We start from the raw sequence: 18,906 nt of genomic DNA on the forward strand, positions 1-18,906 counted from the left end.
AAGAAGGTCCCCTCTATTCCTGTTTTGCTGAGAATTGTTATCAGGAACGGGTATTGTATTTTATCGAATGCTTTTTTTGCATCTGTTGATACAATTGTGTGATTTCTGTTCTTTAGCCTGTTGGTGTGATGGGTTACGTTAATTGATTTTTTAATGTTGAGCCAACATTGCACACCTGAAACAACTCCCACTTGTTTGTCGTCCCAGTGTATTCTTTTTATACACTGTTGGATTCAACTTGCTAATGTTTTGTTGAGAATTTTTGCATCTTATGTTCATGGGAAATATTGGTCTGTAGTTTCCTTTTCTTGTAATTAATGTCTTTGTCTTGGTATTAGCGTGATGCAGCTTCATAGAATGAGTTACGAGATGTTCCCTCTGTTTCTATTTTCTGAAACAGCTTGTAGAGAATTGGTATAATTTCTCCCTTCAGTGCTTGGTAGAATTCACCAGTGAAGCCATCTGGGCCTGGTGCTCTCTGTTCGGGAAGGTTATTAATTGTTAATTCGATTTCTTTAATAGGTATTTAATTTGCTCTTCTTCTTCTAGTTTCCTAAAGTGAGAGCTTAATTATTGGTTCCAGATTTTTCTTCTTTTCTAATGTATGCATTCTTCTGTAAATTTCCCTGTAAGCACGACTTTCACTGCATCCTACCAATTTTGATCACTTATATTTTCATTTAATTCATAATATTTTTCTATTTCTTTTGAGATTTTTCTTTGACCTGTGCCTTGTCTCTTCTCCAGATATTTTGCAACCATCCAGCTATCTTTCTCTTATTGATTTCTAGTTTAATTCCACTGTGGTCTGAGAGCATACCTTATCTGATTACCAGGCTTTTGAATTTGTTAAGGTGTGTTTTATGGCCCAGAATGTGGTCTGTCTTGGTGAACGTTCCGTGTGAGCTTGAGAAGAATGTGTATCCTGCTTTGTTGGACGGAGCGGTCTGTAGGTGTCAATTCGATGCAGTCGATGGATGGCGCTGTTGAGCTCAGCTCTATCTTTATAACTGTCTGCCGGCCGGAGCTGCCCACTGCTGACAGGAGCCCAATGTCCTACCATCACATCTGTGGATGTGGCCATTTCTCCTTGCATTTCTATTGATTTTTGCCACACCGTTTTGATGCTCTGTTGTTGGGTGCAGACACATCTGCATTTGCCCAGACGGTCAGGGACAAGGAGGGGAGAGCAAAGGCCCAGGGAGTCTGGGAGGTCAGGGAAAAGGGGCCGGACAGAGGGGAGGGAGGCGAGGTCCCGGCCAGTTTGGCAAACCCCGCGAGGGGTGCCTAGACTTCCCTTCCCCAGGAAGCACGCACAGCATCACAGCATGTGCTGTGGGGCTCAGACCCCTGCGGAGTCCCGGCAGACAGCCGCTGGCTGGTCCTGGGCCTCCCACGTCCAGGTGTCCACCCTTTGCGTGGTCCCCTCCCCGTGAGTGTGGGCGGGACCCATGACTTGCTTCCGAGCAGGAGCACATGATACGAGTGAGGGTGCCCGTGACCACGGGCGCATGACTTCCTTACGTGGGACGGTAACCCCATCCTGATGGATCAGGGGGCAAAGCAGCTGCATTACGACCACTGCACACCAGGACCCGAGAGTGGCCTCTGGCCAACAGCCAGCAGGAAAGGAAGCCACAGTCCCACAGCCAGAGAAGAAGCTGGACAGTGCCAACTGCTTGACTGGCGTGAAGCACTGCGGCCGCGCGGGCCCTGAGCCGAGTGCCCAGCCGTGCCAACCTCTTCCCGCACAAACTGTGGATGACAATAAACGTGTGGGGTCTGAGCTGTGGTGGTTTGCTCCACAGCAGGACACAATAGCACGACAGCTGGCACAGCTGGCCCCCAGGCCGGGGCTCTAATGCCCAGGGGACAACATCACCAGTGGCACCGTGCCCACAGCACCGGGGGCCGAGCTCGGTTCTGAGACCTCTTGGGAAGGAAGTGGTTCAGGACCATCCTTGTGAGCAGAGCAACAGGCGTGGGTGGGCAGCAGGGCCAGTGGGGGTCCTGCGAGGCTGGGGTGCATGGCCCCCGCCCCAGCCGGCCAATGACTCCAGCTCCAGGCTCCCAGTCCAATTTCCTGGGGACGGTCAGTATAAGTGGAAAAGCAAACGGCACGGTAACGAGTTGTGATGACAACGGACCCCGGAACTGGCAGTGTTGGAGAGGGGCAGTGCCTCGCAGCCCGGGTATGAATACTCACAATGCACGTGGTTTGGTGAGAATTGCCATGTTTTTCACGTGCCTTCAAACTTTATTTTCCCTCTCCAGTCTCCAAGTTTCTCCAGCCCCATTGCTGATTAGTTCCAGCTAAATCTGCCTTTTCTCATCAAAAGAAAAGATCGTGCATTTTATTTTCAATTAACTTTCAGGAATCTATCGGGAGCCAGCCAGCAGAACCTCACCTTTCACAATCCAATTTCTCAAAACGCCAGGAGCTGCCAGGGGTCATCAAAGGTGGGCCTGGCCTCCTGCCCGCCTGCCCAGGTCAGCCGAGGGGGCCGCACCAACCCCACTGTCTGGGTCGGGGCTGCTGTGGGCACAGGAGAGTGAAGGAGGGTCCCCATCACCACGTCTAACCAAGGTCCACAAGGCGCTCGTGGACCTCCCTGGCAGGACACGGGCCCTGGCCGCCCACACAGGAGGGCCAGCTCTCAGAACGCAGGCGGTGCTCTCAGGCAGGTCTCTGGCCTCCCGGCCCCCCAGCAAGACCGGAAGCAAAGCAGTCTGAGGGGCCAGCGGTCCCGTGGCTCCTGACCCCACGTCCCAGGGGCATCCGATGGGGGCCTGCGGTGGGCTGTTGCTTCCCGTGGCCTGTCCCCGGGTCCCTCTGGACAAGACCTTCCCTGTGCCCCAGGTCCCCTCTGATCTCGCGCCTGCGCTCAGCGCGGCCACAGAAGACTGACCAGCTCTCAGAGGCCGCCCTGTGCACCCCTCGGGTGCAGCCGCCCTGGGCACCCCAAGCCCCTGCCCTTTAGAGCCGTAGCCCCTGGGGCTTCACATAACTCGGATGATGTCACCCCACTGGGTGCATCCCAGTTCTTGGAGCACGGACGCCCAGCACCTCCCCCTCTTCATCTGCCCCAGCCCCACGGCCCCTTGCCAGGTGCCCAGGTCTCTGCACTTGCCTGACCTCCACCGAGGACTGGCCACGTAACATGCAGAGCCTGCAAGACGGAAAGGCCCCTTGTTCAGAAACAACAAAGGCTTCGGGACGCCTGCCCCGCGCCGACCCGCGTGTCCTCTGAGCCCCTGTGCCCGGGAAGCCCATGGGGCAGGACTGTGTCCGCAGCCTGGTGCCTCAGACTGGCCTCCTCTACAGCTCAGTTCAGCCACGTCACGGCCTCCGCTTCACCTGACATGCACAACTGCCCGGCTGGCACGGTGGCCCGCCTGCCTGTCCAGGTGGCCTTCCCGCCCTGCTGGGCCTCTCTGAGGGGTTCCCCCACCCACCCCAGCCCCTCCACCCCCCTTGACCTGGTCCATTTCCTGACCCCTCCCTGCTGTGCACCCAGGAGCGCCCCATCCTAGGTGGTGCTATGAGACACCTCCTCCAGGCAGCCTGCCCAGCATACCTGTGACTCCTCACCCTTGTTCTGGGCGCTGCCCAACTCCTGCCTTGGGGGTGGGGGGGCAGGCAGGAGTCAGCAGGCTCTCACCCATCTCTTGTCCGACACAGAGCCTGGAACACAGCAGGTCCCAGGAAACATCTGTGGACCCAGGCGGACGCATGAAGGAAGGCCCTAGGGAATGGACGGCACTGAGGAGGGGAGGGGAGGGGAGGCAGCCAGGAAGCTCGAGAAAGAGCCAGAGGTGGAGGCTGAAGGGAGAAGGGAGGCAAAGCAAGGAGGCCAGTGAGGCCGGGCCGGGGGGCTTCCCCAGGGGGCCCTGGGGCATGGCTGGCAGGCAGGAGTGGAGGGGCAGCTGGGTGGTGCCCAGCAGGGCTGCTGACGCCCAGCGGCGCCCGACCAGGGGACGTGCAGTGAGGTCTGTCTCTGGGGGAAGGACAGAGGAGGTCTGGTGGCGGGTCTGAGGGGACCATGGTGGGGCCCCTACCGCTTGCAAGCCAGACGCATCTCCCTCCCAGAAGGCCACCAGCTCCCCAGGGCCCCCTCCTCCCAGCACTGTCCACAGAGCCCGTCCATCTTCCCCTGCGGAGCCCTCCTGGCCAGGCGTCCCTGCGGGCGGCAGGTGTGGGGCTCGCAGGCCTCTGGGGAGGCCCCGGTGGGGGAGGACTTGCTCAGGGGGCACCCGGGGCCTGGGCCACAGGCGCACGTCAGGCTCCCAACGGGGGTGGGAAGCCAAGCAGGGAACCAGCAGCCGCTCCCCAGCCCACGGTGCCAAGCCCCCGGGTCCACAGCAGCCCCCAGCCCCGGGGAGCCCAGCTCCGGCGGGCGCACCCACAGCTCGGAGCGCCTTCCTGGCTCCGGCCTGTTTAATATGCACAGAGGCCGCGATTCACCGGGTGAGCCAGTGAAGTCGGAGCATCTGTACGTATCAATTGAAACAAATCTGCTGCTTCTCTAAGGACGCTCGGCTGTAACAGGCACGGCCAGCACATCACACAGGGTGATTTATGTGCAGAAAGCTTCCCGCCGAGCGCAGAGTCGTCAGCAAACGCCAGGAAGATGCCACTGCCCGGGAGCCACGGGCCGGGCTGCCCCTCCCCAGCGGTGCTAACCGGGCGCAGAGGTCCGTCCTGCAGTCCCCACCCCAGGGCCGCAGCCTCAGCCCTGCCGACAGAGCTGAGCAGAAGCCCAGACGCCAGGCTCGAGTTTACCGACACACACACACACACACACACACACACACACACACACACAGTCAACACTGGTGTGCGTGTATATTTAGTTTAGATGTGACTACTATTTATTCATCAAACCATCACTTAAAGGCCAGAAATGCAGTCCTCGAGGGAGACGAAGGTTCGGGCAGCTTCTCCTGCTGAGCCGGGCGCGGCGCGGAGGTGCCTCGACTCCTGGCTTGACTCTGCGGGCTGAGCGGTCAGCACGGACCGGCCTGTCCACAGACCTTGCCCGTCACCCGACGGAGACCCCACACCCACCGCAGGGACAGGTCACGGAGGCTGGGGGGTCACAGAGCCAGCGTGGAGGCGGAGGGGCAGGGGGAGGGGTGCAGCGCCACTTTCCCACTTGGGCTGTTTTGTTAATACCAGCAGGAGGGCCTGGGCCTCCCGCCCCCGCCAGCCCCTCCCCCGGCCCAGGGCCCTTTGCACAGGGTCCCCCCACCACCCTGGACGTAGCCACAGACCTCGGACCTCTGTCTCCCTCCACCCTGGGGGGCCTCTTCTGGTCAAGCAGGTGGAGGGAGGTATGTGGGCCTGGAGCGTCTGGGGCTTCAGGTTGGGAGCTGGTACCACAAGAGATGCTCTTCATGTGCAACAGAAGTACTGTAATGAAATAAGGTAACAGAACCCCGTTAAAAGTGACAAGAAGAACATTTTAAGCGCATAACGGCCCCGAGTCTGTCCACACCAGCCAGCAGGCAGCCAGGGGCCGGGGCACCCGCTTCCTGCTTGGGGCCTGAAGCACCACTCTGTGTCCTGGGAACGGGAGCCCAGCCCTCCCAGGTGCCTGGTCGCAGTCAGATGGATTTCCCAGGGAGCCTCTCTCTCTGTAGTTTCTCCCCAAATCTGCAGCAAAGGGCCAAGTCCCCCACCCAAGCTTGACAAATCACCACTTGTGTCTCGGTGAGCCACAGATGGAGTCTCAGAGCACTGATGAATTTTTAATTTTCAATATCTTTGTGTATATTGCTTTTTAAGACCAAAGAAAATAACTCCACCAGGATATCAAAGCATTTATTTTTAAATACAAGTCTCGTGTGTGAACTGGCGGAGATAACCATGAAATTGCGCCCACGCTGAGCCCTGTAAGTCAGCAGCAGTCAGTGTTTTGACCACACCACAGCCGAGTTTGTTTTTATTGAAATGATGCATTTGTAAAGTGAGCGTCTGGGTTATAAACAGCTGGTATGGGAGAGTAGAGGAGGCAACATGATGTGCCCCGAGGAGTTCCCCCCCGCCCCCAGTCAGCCCAGGCCCCTCCGGGCCATCCCAGTGTCCCCCGACCCGAGGCCGATTCCCTGCAGCCCCTGCTGCCCAGCCACCCAGGGGAGCACATCTGTCCACTCGGCATCCCCATCCTTTTACACGGAGACCAGGCGCGGCTGCGCGACAGCCTTCATGGGACCCCAGGCTGGGCCCCGCCAGCCTCACTTGGAGGGACCCTCTCAGCCACCTGGCTCTGGGCACACTCAGTTCCCACAAATGCAAGCAAGTCCCCTCTTCGACACAAACAGCGGCATAGCCTGCCCATTCTTCCCCGCTCTGCTTCTTACACTTTATTTCGAAGATTTTCCGCATCAGTTTATACAGCCCTTCCTCACTCTGCGACAGCTGCCGGGGACTCCACCGCGTGCTGTGTCTCCGTTGATCTTGGCAGTCCCCTGTGGACAGACATGTAGGTTGTTTCTAACCTTTCACTTTTACCAAAATGCTGCCACCTGACAGAGTCACGTCACGCTGGTGAGAATATAACTGAAGGATCAATGCCCAGAGGTAGAAGCACTGGGTCAAAGGGCGTTAGTCTGAGGACTGGTGTGGATTCCTCCCCAGGGGGATCAGCTCAGCCGCTCCCACCAGCAGCGTCTGAGAAGGCTCGTCCCCCTCCCTTGGACGTTTCTTGTGGTTTTGTTTTCTTTGCCAACCTGACAATTTAAAAATGGCCTCTAGGGAGCAGTTTTACTTTGCATTTCTATTACTATGAGTGAAATGAAGCATTTTTTAATATGTTTAGAATCATTTGTATTCACTTTTCTGGGAAATGAGTCCATTGTTGGCCCATTTTTTTCTATCCTATTGGTGGTCTTTTTAAAACTGATTTGTAGGACTTTTATTTCTTAAGGAAATGAGCCCTCTTTCTGTGGTTTGAGTTGCAAATATTCTTCCGAATCGGTCTTTTGACCTTGTGAGTGATGGGATGTTTTTGACCACGCCCACATGAACTTTTTAAGTTTACATTGTTAAATACGTTGATACTTTCTTTTGTGGTTTCTGGAGGCTGTGTCGTATTTTAAAAGATCATCTTCACTCCACGGTAGTAAATAATCACTCCACGATTTTTTCTGTAATTTTAATGATTTCATTTTGACCGATATGAGATTTACCTGCTCTAAAGAAAACAGCTGTGGCTTTAAAAGGTAATGTTCCCATCACATAAAAAAATCTTCAGGCCTGGTAGTGTCGACAAAAAAAATTAATCAGTCGAGGGCTTCCTTGGTGGCGCAGTGGATAAGAATCCGCCTGCCAATGCAGGGGACGCAGGCTCGGTCCCTGGTCGGGGAACTAAGATCCCACATGCCGCGGGGCAACTGAGCCCGCACGCCACAACTACTGAGCTCGCGCGCCACAACAAGAGAGCCCACGTGCCACAACTGCAGAGCCCACGCAACCTGGAGCCCACGCGCTGCAACTAGAGAGAAGCCCGCGCATCACCGCGAAGAGCCCCGCGTGCCACAATGAAAAGATCCCGCCTGCCTCAGTGAAGATCCTGCGCGCCGCAACTAAGACACAATGCAGCCAAAATTATTAAATTAAAAGTAAATAAATAAAGAAAAATTAATCGGTCGATCTACAAAAGAAATGGAACATTTTATTCGAGCCAAATTTGAGGATTATAACCTGGGGAGGAGCATCTCAGAAAGCTCTGAGAACTGCTCCACCCACTAGAAGTCAAGGCACAGTTATATAAGGTTTTTGAGACAGAGGGCTGTACATCAAATGACGTATTATTGACAATTTACACAATCCCGATCTACGCGTCATCGGGCCCTTAGGAGATGGAGAAGGAAATTTATCTTTAAGGAGTTGTCTTGTTGACGCTGGGAGAATACTGCTCTTTATGGTTGAGCAGGCATTTCTGCCAGTGGGGAAGGTGTGGTCGATGCAACATGCGGATACACAACTCGCAGCAAGGGGGAGACAGGGGGCCAAAGGGCAGAAAAACATTGTTCAAATTTTTTTTGTCTTGCCATAAAATATGAATTGCATTTCACAACAGGAAAGCTCTGTGCTTACGTCAAAGGCCCAAGCCCCATCAAGCCTGTGGCTCTGCCGCCTTCCACATGGTCCAAAATGGCTGCTCCAGTTCCAGCCGCCACATCCACATTCCAGCCAGCAGGAGGAAACTCCTCCCACATGGAGGACATTTCCTGGAAGTGATGCTCCCAGGTACTTCCCATTCATCTTGTCTCCTGGCCTCACCTCACTGCAAGGGAGCTCCCCTGGGGGTCCCAGGAGGGGCCGGGGTCCGAGCAAGGGTGGCAAGATCTGACCCCACAAGTCTGTGGGGTGCAGGGGTGTGTGGACAGTCCCTCCCCAGCCTGGGGCCAGCCCCTGGTTTGGGGGAAAGGGTTTGGGGGAGACCTCTGCCCCCCATCCCCCAAGAAGCCAAACCCACCTGGTCCAGGAGTGGAGAGTCTGCCCTACCCGCAGAGCACGCCTGGAAGGGGGACACCGAGAGGACACGTCTGGGGTGGGGGACCCCAGAGAGGGCTTGTTGGGGGTACGTGAGGATCCCTGTCTGCTTCGGGGAAACCCTGAGTGCCGCCCACAGAACTGGGGAGGAGGCCACACCGCGTGGTTGGACCCTGCCTGGGGGGACAGGGCCGGGAGCCCCAGTCACACGATGAGCACCGTCTACACTGCCTTGGACACGAAACGCCCCAGCGCCGGGCTGTAGTTCTGCCCCTGCGCTGGGAGCTGGATGCCGGGGCCACGCAGGCCTGCCACGTGGGCACTCCGGAGGCTTGGGCCCCACTGCTCAGACCACAAGACCCCAGTGTCCCCCAGAGTCCCCAGCCCTGCGGCCTCAAGTCTGCAGGGCCAGGGCCCCAGGCAGCGGGTCACACGGGACTAACTGCAGGTCTCGAGGAGAGACCACCGGCCTCCCGGGGGGCTGGGCTCCAGCCTGAGGCGCCCCAGTGTCCCTGCTGGGTCCTCGCCCCCAGCTGCCCTTACAGACCCCCCTGCGCTCTGAAGCTGCCCCTTCTGCCCACCTGCCCAGAGGCCCTCCAAGAAAGAAGGAAGCCACAGCCAGGAGCCCCAGGGCCCCCGGGGCTGGATCCAAGAGGGCAGTGGGACCCAGGAGGTCCTGCTAAGGACGCGGGGCGCCCTCAGCCCCACCTGCCAGGCCCCTGCTCGGGGTTGGGGCCGCGGCACAGCCACGCCCTGGGTGGGGTTGGGCGGCCAGTGCTGGGTCGAGTGAGCTTCTGAGACGGGGGCTCCTTGGGGCTGCCCCGGACTGGCAGGGGCCCCAGGTACGGGTGAGGAGCTCCCGGGACACTGACTTCGGTGCTGACACCACAAAGCCCCAGGCGAACGGGGACAGGCTGGACGCCCGCCCAGTGGGCCCGAGCGGCAGCAAGGGCCAGCTCCAGCAGGGCGGGCTGAGCTGAGCGCGCAGGAGGCCCCACCAACGAGCCCGGACACGTCCTGGCGGCCAGGATGGCGGGGCTCCGTGGAAACCACAGCAGCAGGACTCGGCGCCAGAGGACGCCGCCAGCAGAGCTCAGGCCGCGGCAGCCCCTCGCGACCTTCAGCGTGACCGTGACTTGGGACAGTGGGGGCAGAGGAGGCCCCAAGTGCAGCTCCAGGCTCCGGCGTGAAGACCCCGTCCCTCCATCCCTCCCATCCCTTCTCCGACCACAGCCGGGGGCCTCGCCCGCAGTGACGTGGCCCCAACAGGCCTTCCTCGAGGACCCCAGAACCACAGCAGAGAGAAAGCGTCCGTCAGACACGGGACAAAACTATCAAAGGAAGATGTTTTATTTTCAAGTTTCTATGGAGATGTTACAAACGATGCAGACTTAAAAGAAAAAAAAACATTTAAAAATTTTAAACTACCATTTTAAAATAAAAATATGATTAGGTAAAATAATAAATAATGACATCCCGCGACACTTTGAGATGAAGATGTGTCGCGTGCCTCGGCTGCAGGGACCCTCGCCCAGCCCCGGCCCGGCCGCCAGGCTGCACGCCCACCCGGCATTCTAATGGTGTAGGAATGAAAGGGACACACCGTCCAAATCTTGACTTTATTTTTTAATATAAAAAATGCCATTTTGGAAACCCACCCTACCTTTTCCCCTAACATAATGCTTTACCTCTTAAAAATAAAAAATAAAGTACTAATTCTATATACATCACGTGTACCATACAAAAATGTATCCAAAGTTTCTATTGCTACCAAAGTGTTCTAAAGTAAAACAAGTTACAGAAAGCCCCTCATCGTAAACAAAAGATTACAAGTTACAAAATCAAAGAACACAGCCAGAGTCATTTGTACAACAACCAACACATCCTGCTCCCGAAGCAAGTCGGATTTTATGTCCTGTATAAAACGCATATCAATATACTTCTGCCAATTTATCTCTCGTTATAAAGCAAATGATACACTTTCTACAATAAATAATCCGCTGGGAGGCACGCCCGTGGGAGGCTGGCGCGGACAGGCGGAGGCTGGCGCGTGGGCGAGGCTGGCGAGGCCCAGAGGAGGCGCTGCCCCAGCCCTCACGGGGGCGGCGGAGTGTTTTTGGTGATTTGCAAGTGATGCGCGCGGCATAAGTTTATTCTCCACCTCTTTCCACAAAGTACCATTCAAAATAATGTCATTTTCTTTCTTAAAATACACATTTGTCATTGTAAATTTACATCCCGTCTATTAAATAAGTGGTACTCTGTGTAAAGAGCATGATTTACAAAATTATTAAACATTCAAAAGTCTTTAAAAAAAAAACAACAAAAAACAGCTACAGATCAAAGAAAGTGAGGCCGGCAGCGCCCTCTGGAGCGACCCGTGAGGGGCACAGAGCTGCACTCGGGGGACGCGCCCACGCCATTCACAGAGCGCCCAGACGGGGATGATTTCATAGAAAACTGGGAAATAAAACCTCCCCCTCCCTGGGAGAAAGAATTAAACTACACCTAAAAATCAGAATAAGTTAAGTGGTGAACAATATACAGTATGTACAGCGTATCGACACTATGGACAAGGCCACAGCCGCGTCAGTCTATGTCGCTGAGGTCACTGGCCGGCTCCCCGTGCACGCGGCTCAGGTGGTTCATGGCGCGGTCGAAGGCGATCCTCACCGCCTTCCGGATGCTGGAGTTCCTCCCCTCCATCATCTTCAACTTGTCTATCGTCTCGTCAATGCCAAGGGGAACCATCTTGGACTTCGGGAGCCACTGCCTTTGAAGGAAGAGAATGCACTGTGAGGATGCGCAAGCGTCAACCTGCCCCTCGGCCACCGCACACACACCCGGCCTCCACGCCATCGGGCACTTCAGGCCAAGCGGCATCGCGGAAAGCGCCCGAGCACGGGATCAGTGGTCACCTCCTCTATCAGCGTCACTTCCCGGGGGGCCGCTGCAGCCCTCGGCCGTCCACGCCACACCTGAGTGGCCACCACGGGGCACACGCACACACACAGACACACGCACGACACGTGCACTCACACGGCAAGGAGTGGAGGGCAGGGCCACGGGTCCGGAAGACCCACTGAGCCACAGGGAATGCAGCAAGGGGGTTGCCCGGGTCAGGGGGCAGCAGGACACACAAGCCCAATGCAGCCGCACGGGACACTGCGGCCGGCTCCCCACCGAGCAGCCTCGGGCACAGAAAGGGCCACAGTGCGGAGGACAGACGAGCCCGGCGCCAGAAGGGCGGGGGGGCAGTTCCCGTGGGCACTCAGGTCAGGGTCTGGACCGCGGCCCGTCGGGGGCCAAGGCAGGGGCATCCGCTGGCAGAGCACAGGTGTCTGGGAGCCCGTGGGAGGCCCGTCGGGACCACACGGACCCACCCAGGGCCCGGCGGGCACTCACCAGCTTCTCTTGTTGTCGAAGAACAGGACGAGGAAGAGCTTTTCGTCCGCCTTGGTCTGCATGTGCTCGCCGACCTTCAGCACGTCCAGCGGCGGCGCCGGGATGGTGACCCCGTTGTGGTGGCCAGGCACACGCGGCATCTTGGGGTCGATGATCTGCCGAGGGAGGACACGAGGTCGCGGCGCAGCCCTCGCACCCCGTGCCCTGGAGCAGGCCAGGGCCCGACGAGAGGGGGTTCTCAAGGAACTCTGCCCACACCCCGACACCCCCGTGTGCGTCTCCCGGCAGGTGGTCACAGGACGCCTGTCCCCAGGGCCCGGGGACACGGCCACGTGGCTCACCAGGGCCGGGTACGAGGGGTAGCCGCTGCACTTGGCCCACACGACCTTCAGGGGCTCGAGGACGGAGGCCGCGGCGTCAGTTGAAATCCACATGCTGTTCTGACCAACTTCTGAGGAGAAGAGGGAGAGAAAGGAGTGAGAAGGGCAGGGCCCCCAGGACCCAACACGCTGCACAGCTGAGGCCGCCCCAGGGTGACAAGACGGGCCTTGGGGGTGCGACCGGCCCGGCCTGAGGGCGCGAGAGCCCGGGGGAGGCAGAAGGCCGGCCCAGCGCCCACAGTGGTGCTTAGGGCCTCCGCACCCGCCCTCAAGCCGCGACTCCGAGTCGCCCTGCACCCCACCCCTCCCCCAGCTCTAAGGCCTCCGGCCCCCAGGTCCCCAGCATCTCCCACTCCGCGCACAAGACGGTGGCGGGCGTGGACGCACCGGCCGCGATCCGGGCTGCCTTGGCGTAGTTCCCGTTCTCGATGCAGGAAATCAGCGCGCTGCGGTCCTCCAGCGTGTGCCTGCGGACCAGGGCGGGCTTGCCCCGGCCGCACGGGGGCGCGCTAAAGCTTCAAGAGGGAAAGAGGGGCCCATCAGAGCCCGGCCGCGGGCCCTGCACGAGGGGAGGCGGGGAGGGGTCAGGAGGGAAGGGAGACGGCAGGGCCGTGCTGGCCACCTTTTTTTTTTTGGGCCCCACCGTGTGGGATCTTAATTCCCCGACCAGGGATCACTCCCGGGCCCGGCAGTGAGAGTCCTAACCACTGGACACCAGGGAATTCCCAGCCACCAACTTGGTAAAGGCAAGACTCGGCAGGAAAACACCAAGTATAGACGTCACTCAAGTTAGACTTCTATGGGGTTTGCCTTCCCACTTCTGGTGAAATTCTACAAAGCAGATCACTGCGGAAGAGACAATGCCCCCGAGGGAGGGACGGAGGGAGGGCGGGCGGGAGGGCGGCTCGGGGCGGGGCCCACCTGGAGTCGCAGAGCGGGCTGCTGCTGGAGGAGACGCTGGACTCGGAGGCGCAGCGGCGGCGGGGCGCGGCCGTTCTCCCCGGGGCACCGCCCAGCTCCTGCTCGCCCCTCGCGGCCCCAAAGCCATTGGTGAGCCCTGCAACACAGGCGCACGCGGCCCTGAGCTCAGCTCCCCGCGGCAGGTGCCCGCACCACCACCATCTCTAAACCGGGGACAACGCCAGACAATCGCGCCCTGCCCACCCCAGCACCCAGCACGCTCAGAACACGGGGACAGGGGCACAGGGGGCACCGAACAGAGATGACAAGGCACGGCGAAGTCAGGGCACACTGGTCTCCAGAAGGTGCTCTTAAAAACAGGCCCCACAAAGGCAAGGAGGGCCTCCTGCGACTCCTTCCTGGACGGTCAACGCCCGCCGACAGAGGCCCCAAGTCTGGGCGGGGGCCCCCGGGGGGTGGGGGGAGGGGAGCCACGGGCTTCTGGGGGATCAGCACGTCCATGTCTAAGGAAAACCTTCTTTCAAAACAAAGCACTAGCAGGAGCCCCCCAAAACGCTCACGACCTCCTGAAATCCAAGACAAGCGTCTCGTTCACGTGGGCGCCCTGTGTCCAGACGCCACCGAGACCACCAGCACCAAGGCACACGGGTGAGGACGCGCCACCAGGGGGCCAGAACCCCCCAGCAGCCCAACAAGCCAACGGCTTCACCTTAGCACCTGAAAAGTGTTTCAATCGAGGCAAATCTCAAAGCCAAACCACACATCCTGCCCCCAAAAAGTCTGACGCCAGCAGGAGGCAGGAAGGACACCCCAGGTCAGAAGGGGCCGCGAGCTGCCGCCTTTGTCCAGCGCTGCCAGGCCCAGCCCGGCCCCTCTGGGTGCGGCGGCTGCAGGGAAGGCGTGTTTTTTCCCCAGAAAAGAATCCCACTCCTCGTGCTTCAAAATTTTTTAAATTCATTTTTTCAAAAAATTTTTGAAGTAGTTAAGCCAGATTACAGGGGATTCTCATCTGCTTCACGTTACTTTCCTGCAAACAAAGGGAGGTGAGTAAACCTAGACAGACATCCGCGAGCAAGTACAAATGCAGGAACAGAGCGCGCTCTGCTGCTCCCGAAGAGAACAGAGCCCCCAACTCTCCCTAAGCGAGCCAGTCAGACGTCCTGCTCCATCTCCGTCAGACCTGACACCACTAGCTACAGGAAAAGCTTAGCGTTTTCCGTTTCAAACCTAATTCACGTTGTACCTGCAGGCAATGGCGGGTGCTGCACTCATTTTCAGAACTTGGACCAAACCACCTCAGGAAGGCAGGCCCATGAAACAGAGCGGCTGGGCCAAGGCTGCGGGGCTGAACCATGGCCGCTTCTGGTGGTCCCAGCCCGTGGGGCCCAGGTCCACCAGGAGGGGCCACGCTCACGCAGGCGCAAGCCCAGCACCAGCGCTGCTACAAGATCCCACCTGTACCCCCCGGGGAGGGCCCAGGACAGCACCCGACACTGGGCCAGGTCCAGACGCACCGTGTGGCGACAGCCCAGGGGTCAAGGTCACGCAGCCACCAAGCTGCTCCAAGCACAGCCAGCGTGGACGGCCTCCCCCTGCGCCCAACCTCCCGCCGGCAAAGCGGGCTGCCCATCCGCCTCTCCTGGCAGAGCAGGAAGAGGGGCCCTAGAAGGTGACGGGGAGTCTCACCGCCTGTGACAGGTACCCGGCGCCTGGGAAGAGCTGGGGCGAGCAGTGCATGGGGCCTGCCATCCGCGACCCCCCCCACCCCAAGGCAGGAGGCGGCAGCCAGGAATGGCAAAAGGAAGGGCAGCGCGCCCGTCACAGGACACGCGTGGTGAAGGTCAGACGAAGGACAGGCCTCCTGACTACGGAGAAAGGAGAGGGGAAAGCGGCCCCGGCTCCAGGGCACCGAGCAAGCCTGCACTCATGTCGTCCCCGGGAGACGGCACAGGCATCACCCACATGGCACGCATGGTGACAAGTGACACCAGGGGAGAAGACCCAGAAGTGGGGAGTCCTCAGCTGGGAAACAAGAGGACACACGCCTCCAGGGTGACCAGCTAGTCACGTATGGTTTTCCCCGTGTCACGCACTGAGCAGCAGACAAGCCCAAGGGCACGAGGCCGCGTGGCCAGAGCAGGGCCAGCCTCCGCAAGCCACCCCACGCCACCCAGAGACCTGCAGGGACCTGAAATGCCACTCAGTAGGGCAGGGTCACAGGTCTGCACAGAAGTGGGCCCAGAGCCACAGGCAGACACAGGTGCCCCCGCAGTGCCTCCAAGAGCCAGGTTAGTGCCGGGTGAAAAGTGCCTTCAGGGACCGGCCAACGCCCCCCAGACATGAGCTGCACCCCCAGAGCCCCTGGGGATCAGGGCTGACGCCTCGGGCGATAGACGAGGCACCCCGGAGTCGAAACTCCCTTCTCTGCCCCAAAGGAGGGCATGCCGAGCGGGGAGCCCCGGCCCAGCTGCAGCTCAAGGCCGTCCAGGCGCCCCCAGGCCTCCCGAGACGCGAGTCATTAGTGGCTGCAGCGACCTCCATCCTGAACGCCTCGCACCTGCCGGGTGGCAAGAAGCCTCCAGGTGCTCCCACAGGGGTGCCGGGCACCCGAGGTCCACCCCACCACGCCCTCGCCGGGCCGTGAAGACCTCCTGGACGGCAGCCCAGCAAGAGGCACAGCGACAGGAGCGGCTGCGCCCCCTGCCACCACACGGTGTGGACGCAAGGGGTCCCCTCACACGACACAGTGCCAGGGCCAGTGGGCACAGGGACTGCAGCTGGCCTGTCGGAACAGGGGGCATGCCTGTTATTTTGGCTCCAAGATTTTATTTTTACTGTTGGCAACAGAATTGCATTTTCTATGCGTTTTTCCACCTTTCAATAAAAACACAGAAGCACATCAAGTAAGATCCCAACACCCTGCTTTTGCCCAGACCGGCTCCAAGACGACGCAGCAGCGTGCAAGGCTCGCCAGGACGCCCAGCACGGGACGCCCCCAGGCCCGCAGCCAAGACGTCCGCTCGTGGCGACCAGAGACAGAACTGTGCCTCCCCGAGAGCCCCGGGACGAGCAGGAGAAGAAGCCAGAGGAGAGACAAGCGAGGGCGGGCGGGCCCGGCGGGAGCCAGGAGGCGCTAACAGCAGACAGCGAGGGGACACGGGGCTGATGCCACGTGGTCCGGCACCGTGTGTGGCCTGCACAGTCCTTCCCGAGCCCAGCGCCCAACCCAGAGCCCCTGGTCATCTCAGACCGGTCCTGTGCCGGCCGAGGGCGGGTCAGAAGCTCTATCCACGCGAGTCATCTGTGGACGCAGCACGCTCTCCAGGCACCTCGGCCCAAGGCTTCCTTCTGCATCGTCACCCTATCCACGGGGAGGCCGAGCGACGTCCCAGCCAGGTCCCAGACAGCTGGAGGACGGGCGCCGCCCCGGCACCTGCGGGCTTCTGGCTGACTTACAGAGGGGCGGGGGGGGGGGGCACGGCTCCTCCGAGGGCTGCTGTTTGTGTTTTTGTTTGGAGGGCGGCTGAACGGATGCTTCCAATGTCATCCACAAGAACTGGGTGAAACGCAAGGGTGCAGGGATCCTTCTGCGTTCCAAAATGACCGCGTTGCACAACTCCAGTCCAAGGTAAGAAAAAATAACTAGGATTCAAAGAGTGAACTACCCAGCGTGTTAGTAGTTAAAACGAGAACCTGGAAACCAGCGAAAAAGCCGTTCAGTCGGAACGCAGGCCCCGCAGAGCAGCCTCCTGCCCGAGCAGCCTGCAGACACGGCGACAGACGCAAGCGCACACGGCCCGCCACGCGCACGACGGGAGCCGCGCGCAGGCATCTCAGGCGAGGAGACGGGCAGCACGGTGTCCTGGCCTGGGGCCCACGAGCCAGCGGTCACAGAAAGAAGCCGGGAGACCACGCAGGGCCTGGCGGCACTGCTCCAGGAGCAGCAGCCAGCGTGCCGACGCCGCCCGCGGGCGCTTCCGAGGAGAGGCCTGAGTGCCCGGAACGAACAAGGCGGGGTTCACCCTAACCTGGAGGCCTTGCAGCACACTGTGGACACCCGCGGGCTCCCTACGAGGCAGAGCACGCAGACGGACCCTTGGAAAACAGAAGGTTCGGAATACCCCAAATCCCGAGACTGCAAAGACTGCCGCTCGGGGCAAGGGACCCGGCCGCGGAGCCCACGAGACGCCCGGGCGACAGGCCAGCCGAGGGCCGAGCAGACACTGAGGACTCACCGCACACCACTGCAGGCACCGCCGTTCTGGAATGGGAAGCAAAGGGCTCCGTCTGAGCCAGGCCATAGGGATCGACACCTCGGACGCGCCCCGGCCCTCATGCAAAGCCTGCGGGAAACTCCCGGCCTGAACCATCACCACTGAACACCTGCAAGATCCTCGGCTCAGCCGCGAAAACCGGAAGGAGCGGACGTGATTTTCTACACACGGAAACCGGAAGGAGCGGACGTAATTTTCTACACACGGAAACCGGAAGGAGCGGACGTGATTTTCTACACACGGAAACCGGGAGGAGCGAACGTGATTTTCTACACACGGAAACCGGAAGGAGCGGACGTGATTTTCTACACACGGAAACCGGGAGGAGCGGACGTGACTTTCTACACACGGAAACCGGAAGGAGCGGACGTGATTTTCTACACACGGAAACCGGGAGGAGCGGACGTGACTTTCTACACACGGAAACCGGAAGGAGCGGACGTGATTTTCTACAAGGGACCTTTGGTGAGGGAGTCCAACAGGGCCCCGAAAGCCCGGCGGTTGAAGGCCCATGGGGGGCAACGGTTCCAGAAGAACAGCCGGGCGGCGAGGGCCACGTCGGGGCCTGGCAGCCCACCCCCCGGACACCAGCTTCGCCAGGGGCCCCTGACCGCAGTGCCCTGCGAACGGTGCACCAGAACACGACGCCCTGACTCGCCTCCCGGTGCAGATGCCGGGACCCTCCAGTGCGCTTGAAAACCAAGCCGAGGCTCTTTCCCTAAATTCGGCCGAGAAAGGCCCCAGGCTAGTTAAGGAGCCCCGAGCACTGACACAGGCTCCACTGTATCTGTACCCTGGACACACTCAAGCAGCTGGCAGCACTCAGAAATAAAGTTTTAACAAATTATCAAAAAACACCAACTTGATATTGATCCATCGAACTAAAAGCACAAAATGTAACGTTTCAATAACCCTAATCACGTGTGCAAAAGTTTACTGTGGAAGGACAGCCAGCCAGGCGACACACCTCCCCGCACGCCGGGCTGCAACCGCCCGCCCCTCCAGGGTGGACGCCCGGGACCGAGGCACCCAGCCGGCCCCACGAACCCGTGGCTCAAACTGAGTCAACCGCCGGAGGAGGAGACGCACTTCTCTGCCTGGATGCGGCAGACAGAGCAGCAGCGGACACGAGCCGGCTCTGGTCCACGTCCGGGACCAAAGGGAGCTCAGACCGCCCCCAGGAGACAGCCCCGCGGGCCCGCCGCCGTGGAGGGGCGCGGACGGCAACCGGCTAGGCGACCAGCACAGACACCCCTCGCCTCCTGGCGGCACGGCTGGAAACTGGCTCTGAGAGAGCGGGAAGGTGCCTCGGCAAACAAAGCCGGAGGGAAATTCCTGGCGCAGGGCCAGCACAGGGGTGTCTGGGTGAGTTAGACGATTAAGCCGTAAAAGCTTAGTAGCAAATGAGAAACACTTTCAAGTGTTA

The 18,906-nt window shown here is 59.4% G+C and overlaps 1 protein-coding gene across 8 annotated transcripts in view; it reads right to left on the minus strand.

The window, feature by feature from the left end:
* Positions 1-9,834: 9,834 nt before the first annotated feature.
* BRD1 (bromodomain containing 1) overlaps positions 9,835-18,906 on the minus strand; it is a 34,862-nt gene continuing 25,790 nt past the window's right edge. For 7 of the 8 annotated variants that reach the window (XM_067698430.1, XM_067698431.1, XM_067698429.1 and 4 more), the window contains 5 exons: positions 13,207-13,342; positions 12,673-12,800; positions 12,247-12,356; positions 11,906-12,060; positions 9,835-11,273 (listed from right to left, as the gene is read on the minus strand). In XM_067698430.1, coding sequence (XP_067554531.1) covers positions 11,090-11,273; positions 11,906-12,060; positions 12,247-12,356; positions 12,673-12,800; positions 13,207-13,342 — 713 coding nt within the window. In that variant the 3' untranslated portion in view covers positions 9,835-11,089. Of the gene's footprint in view, positions 11,274-11,905; positions 12,061-12,246; positions 12,357-12,672; positions 12,801-13,206; positions 13,343-18,906 lie in introns of those variants that run through there. The other variant, XR_010932708.1, reaches the window with a different exon arrangement.

This window comes from Pseudorca crassidens, chromosome 11 (assembly GCF_039906515.1).
Source record: "Pseudorca crassidens isolate mPseCra1 chromosome 11, mPseCra1.hap1, whole genome shotgun sequence".
NCBI classification, from domain to species: Eukaryota; Metazoa; Chordata; class Mammalia; order Artiodactyla; family Delphinidae; genus Pseudorca; species Pseudorca crassidens.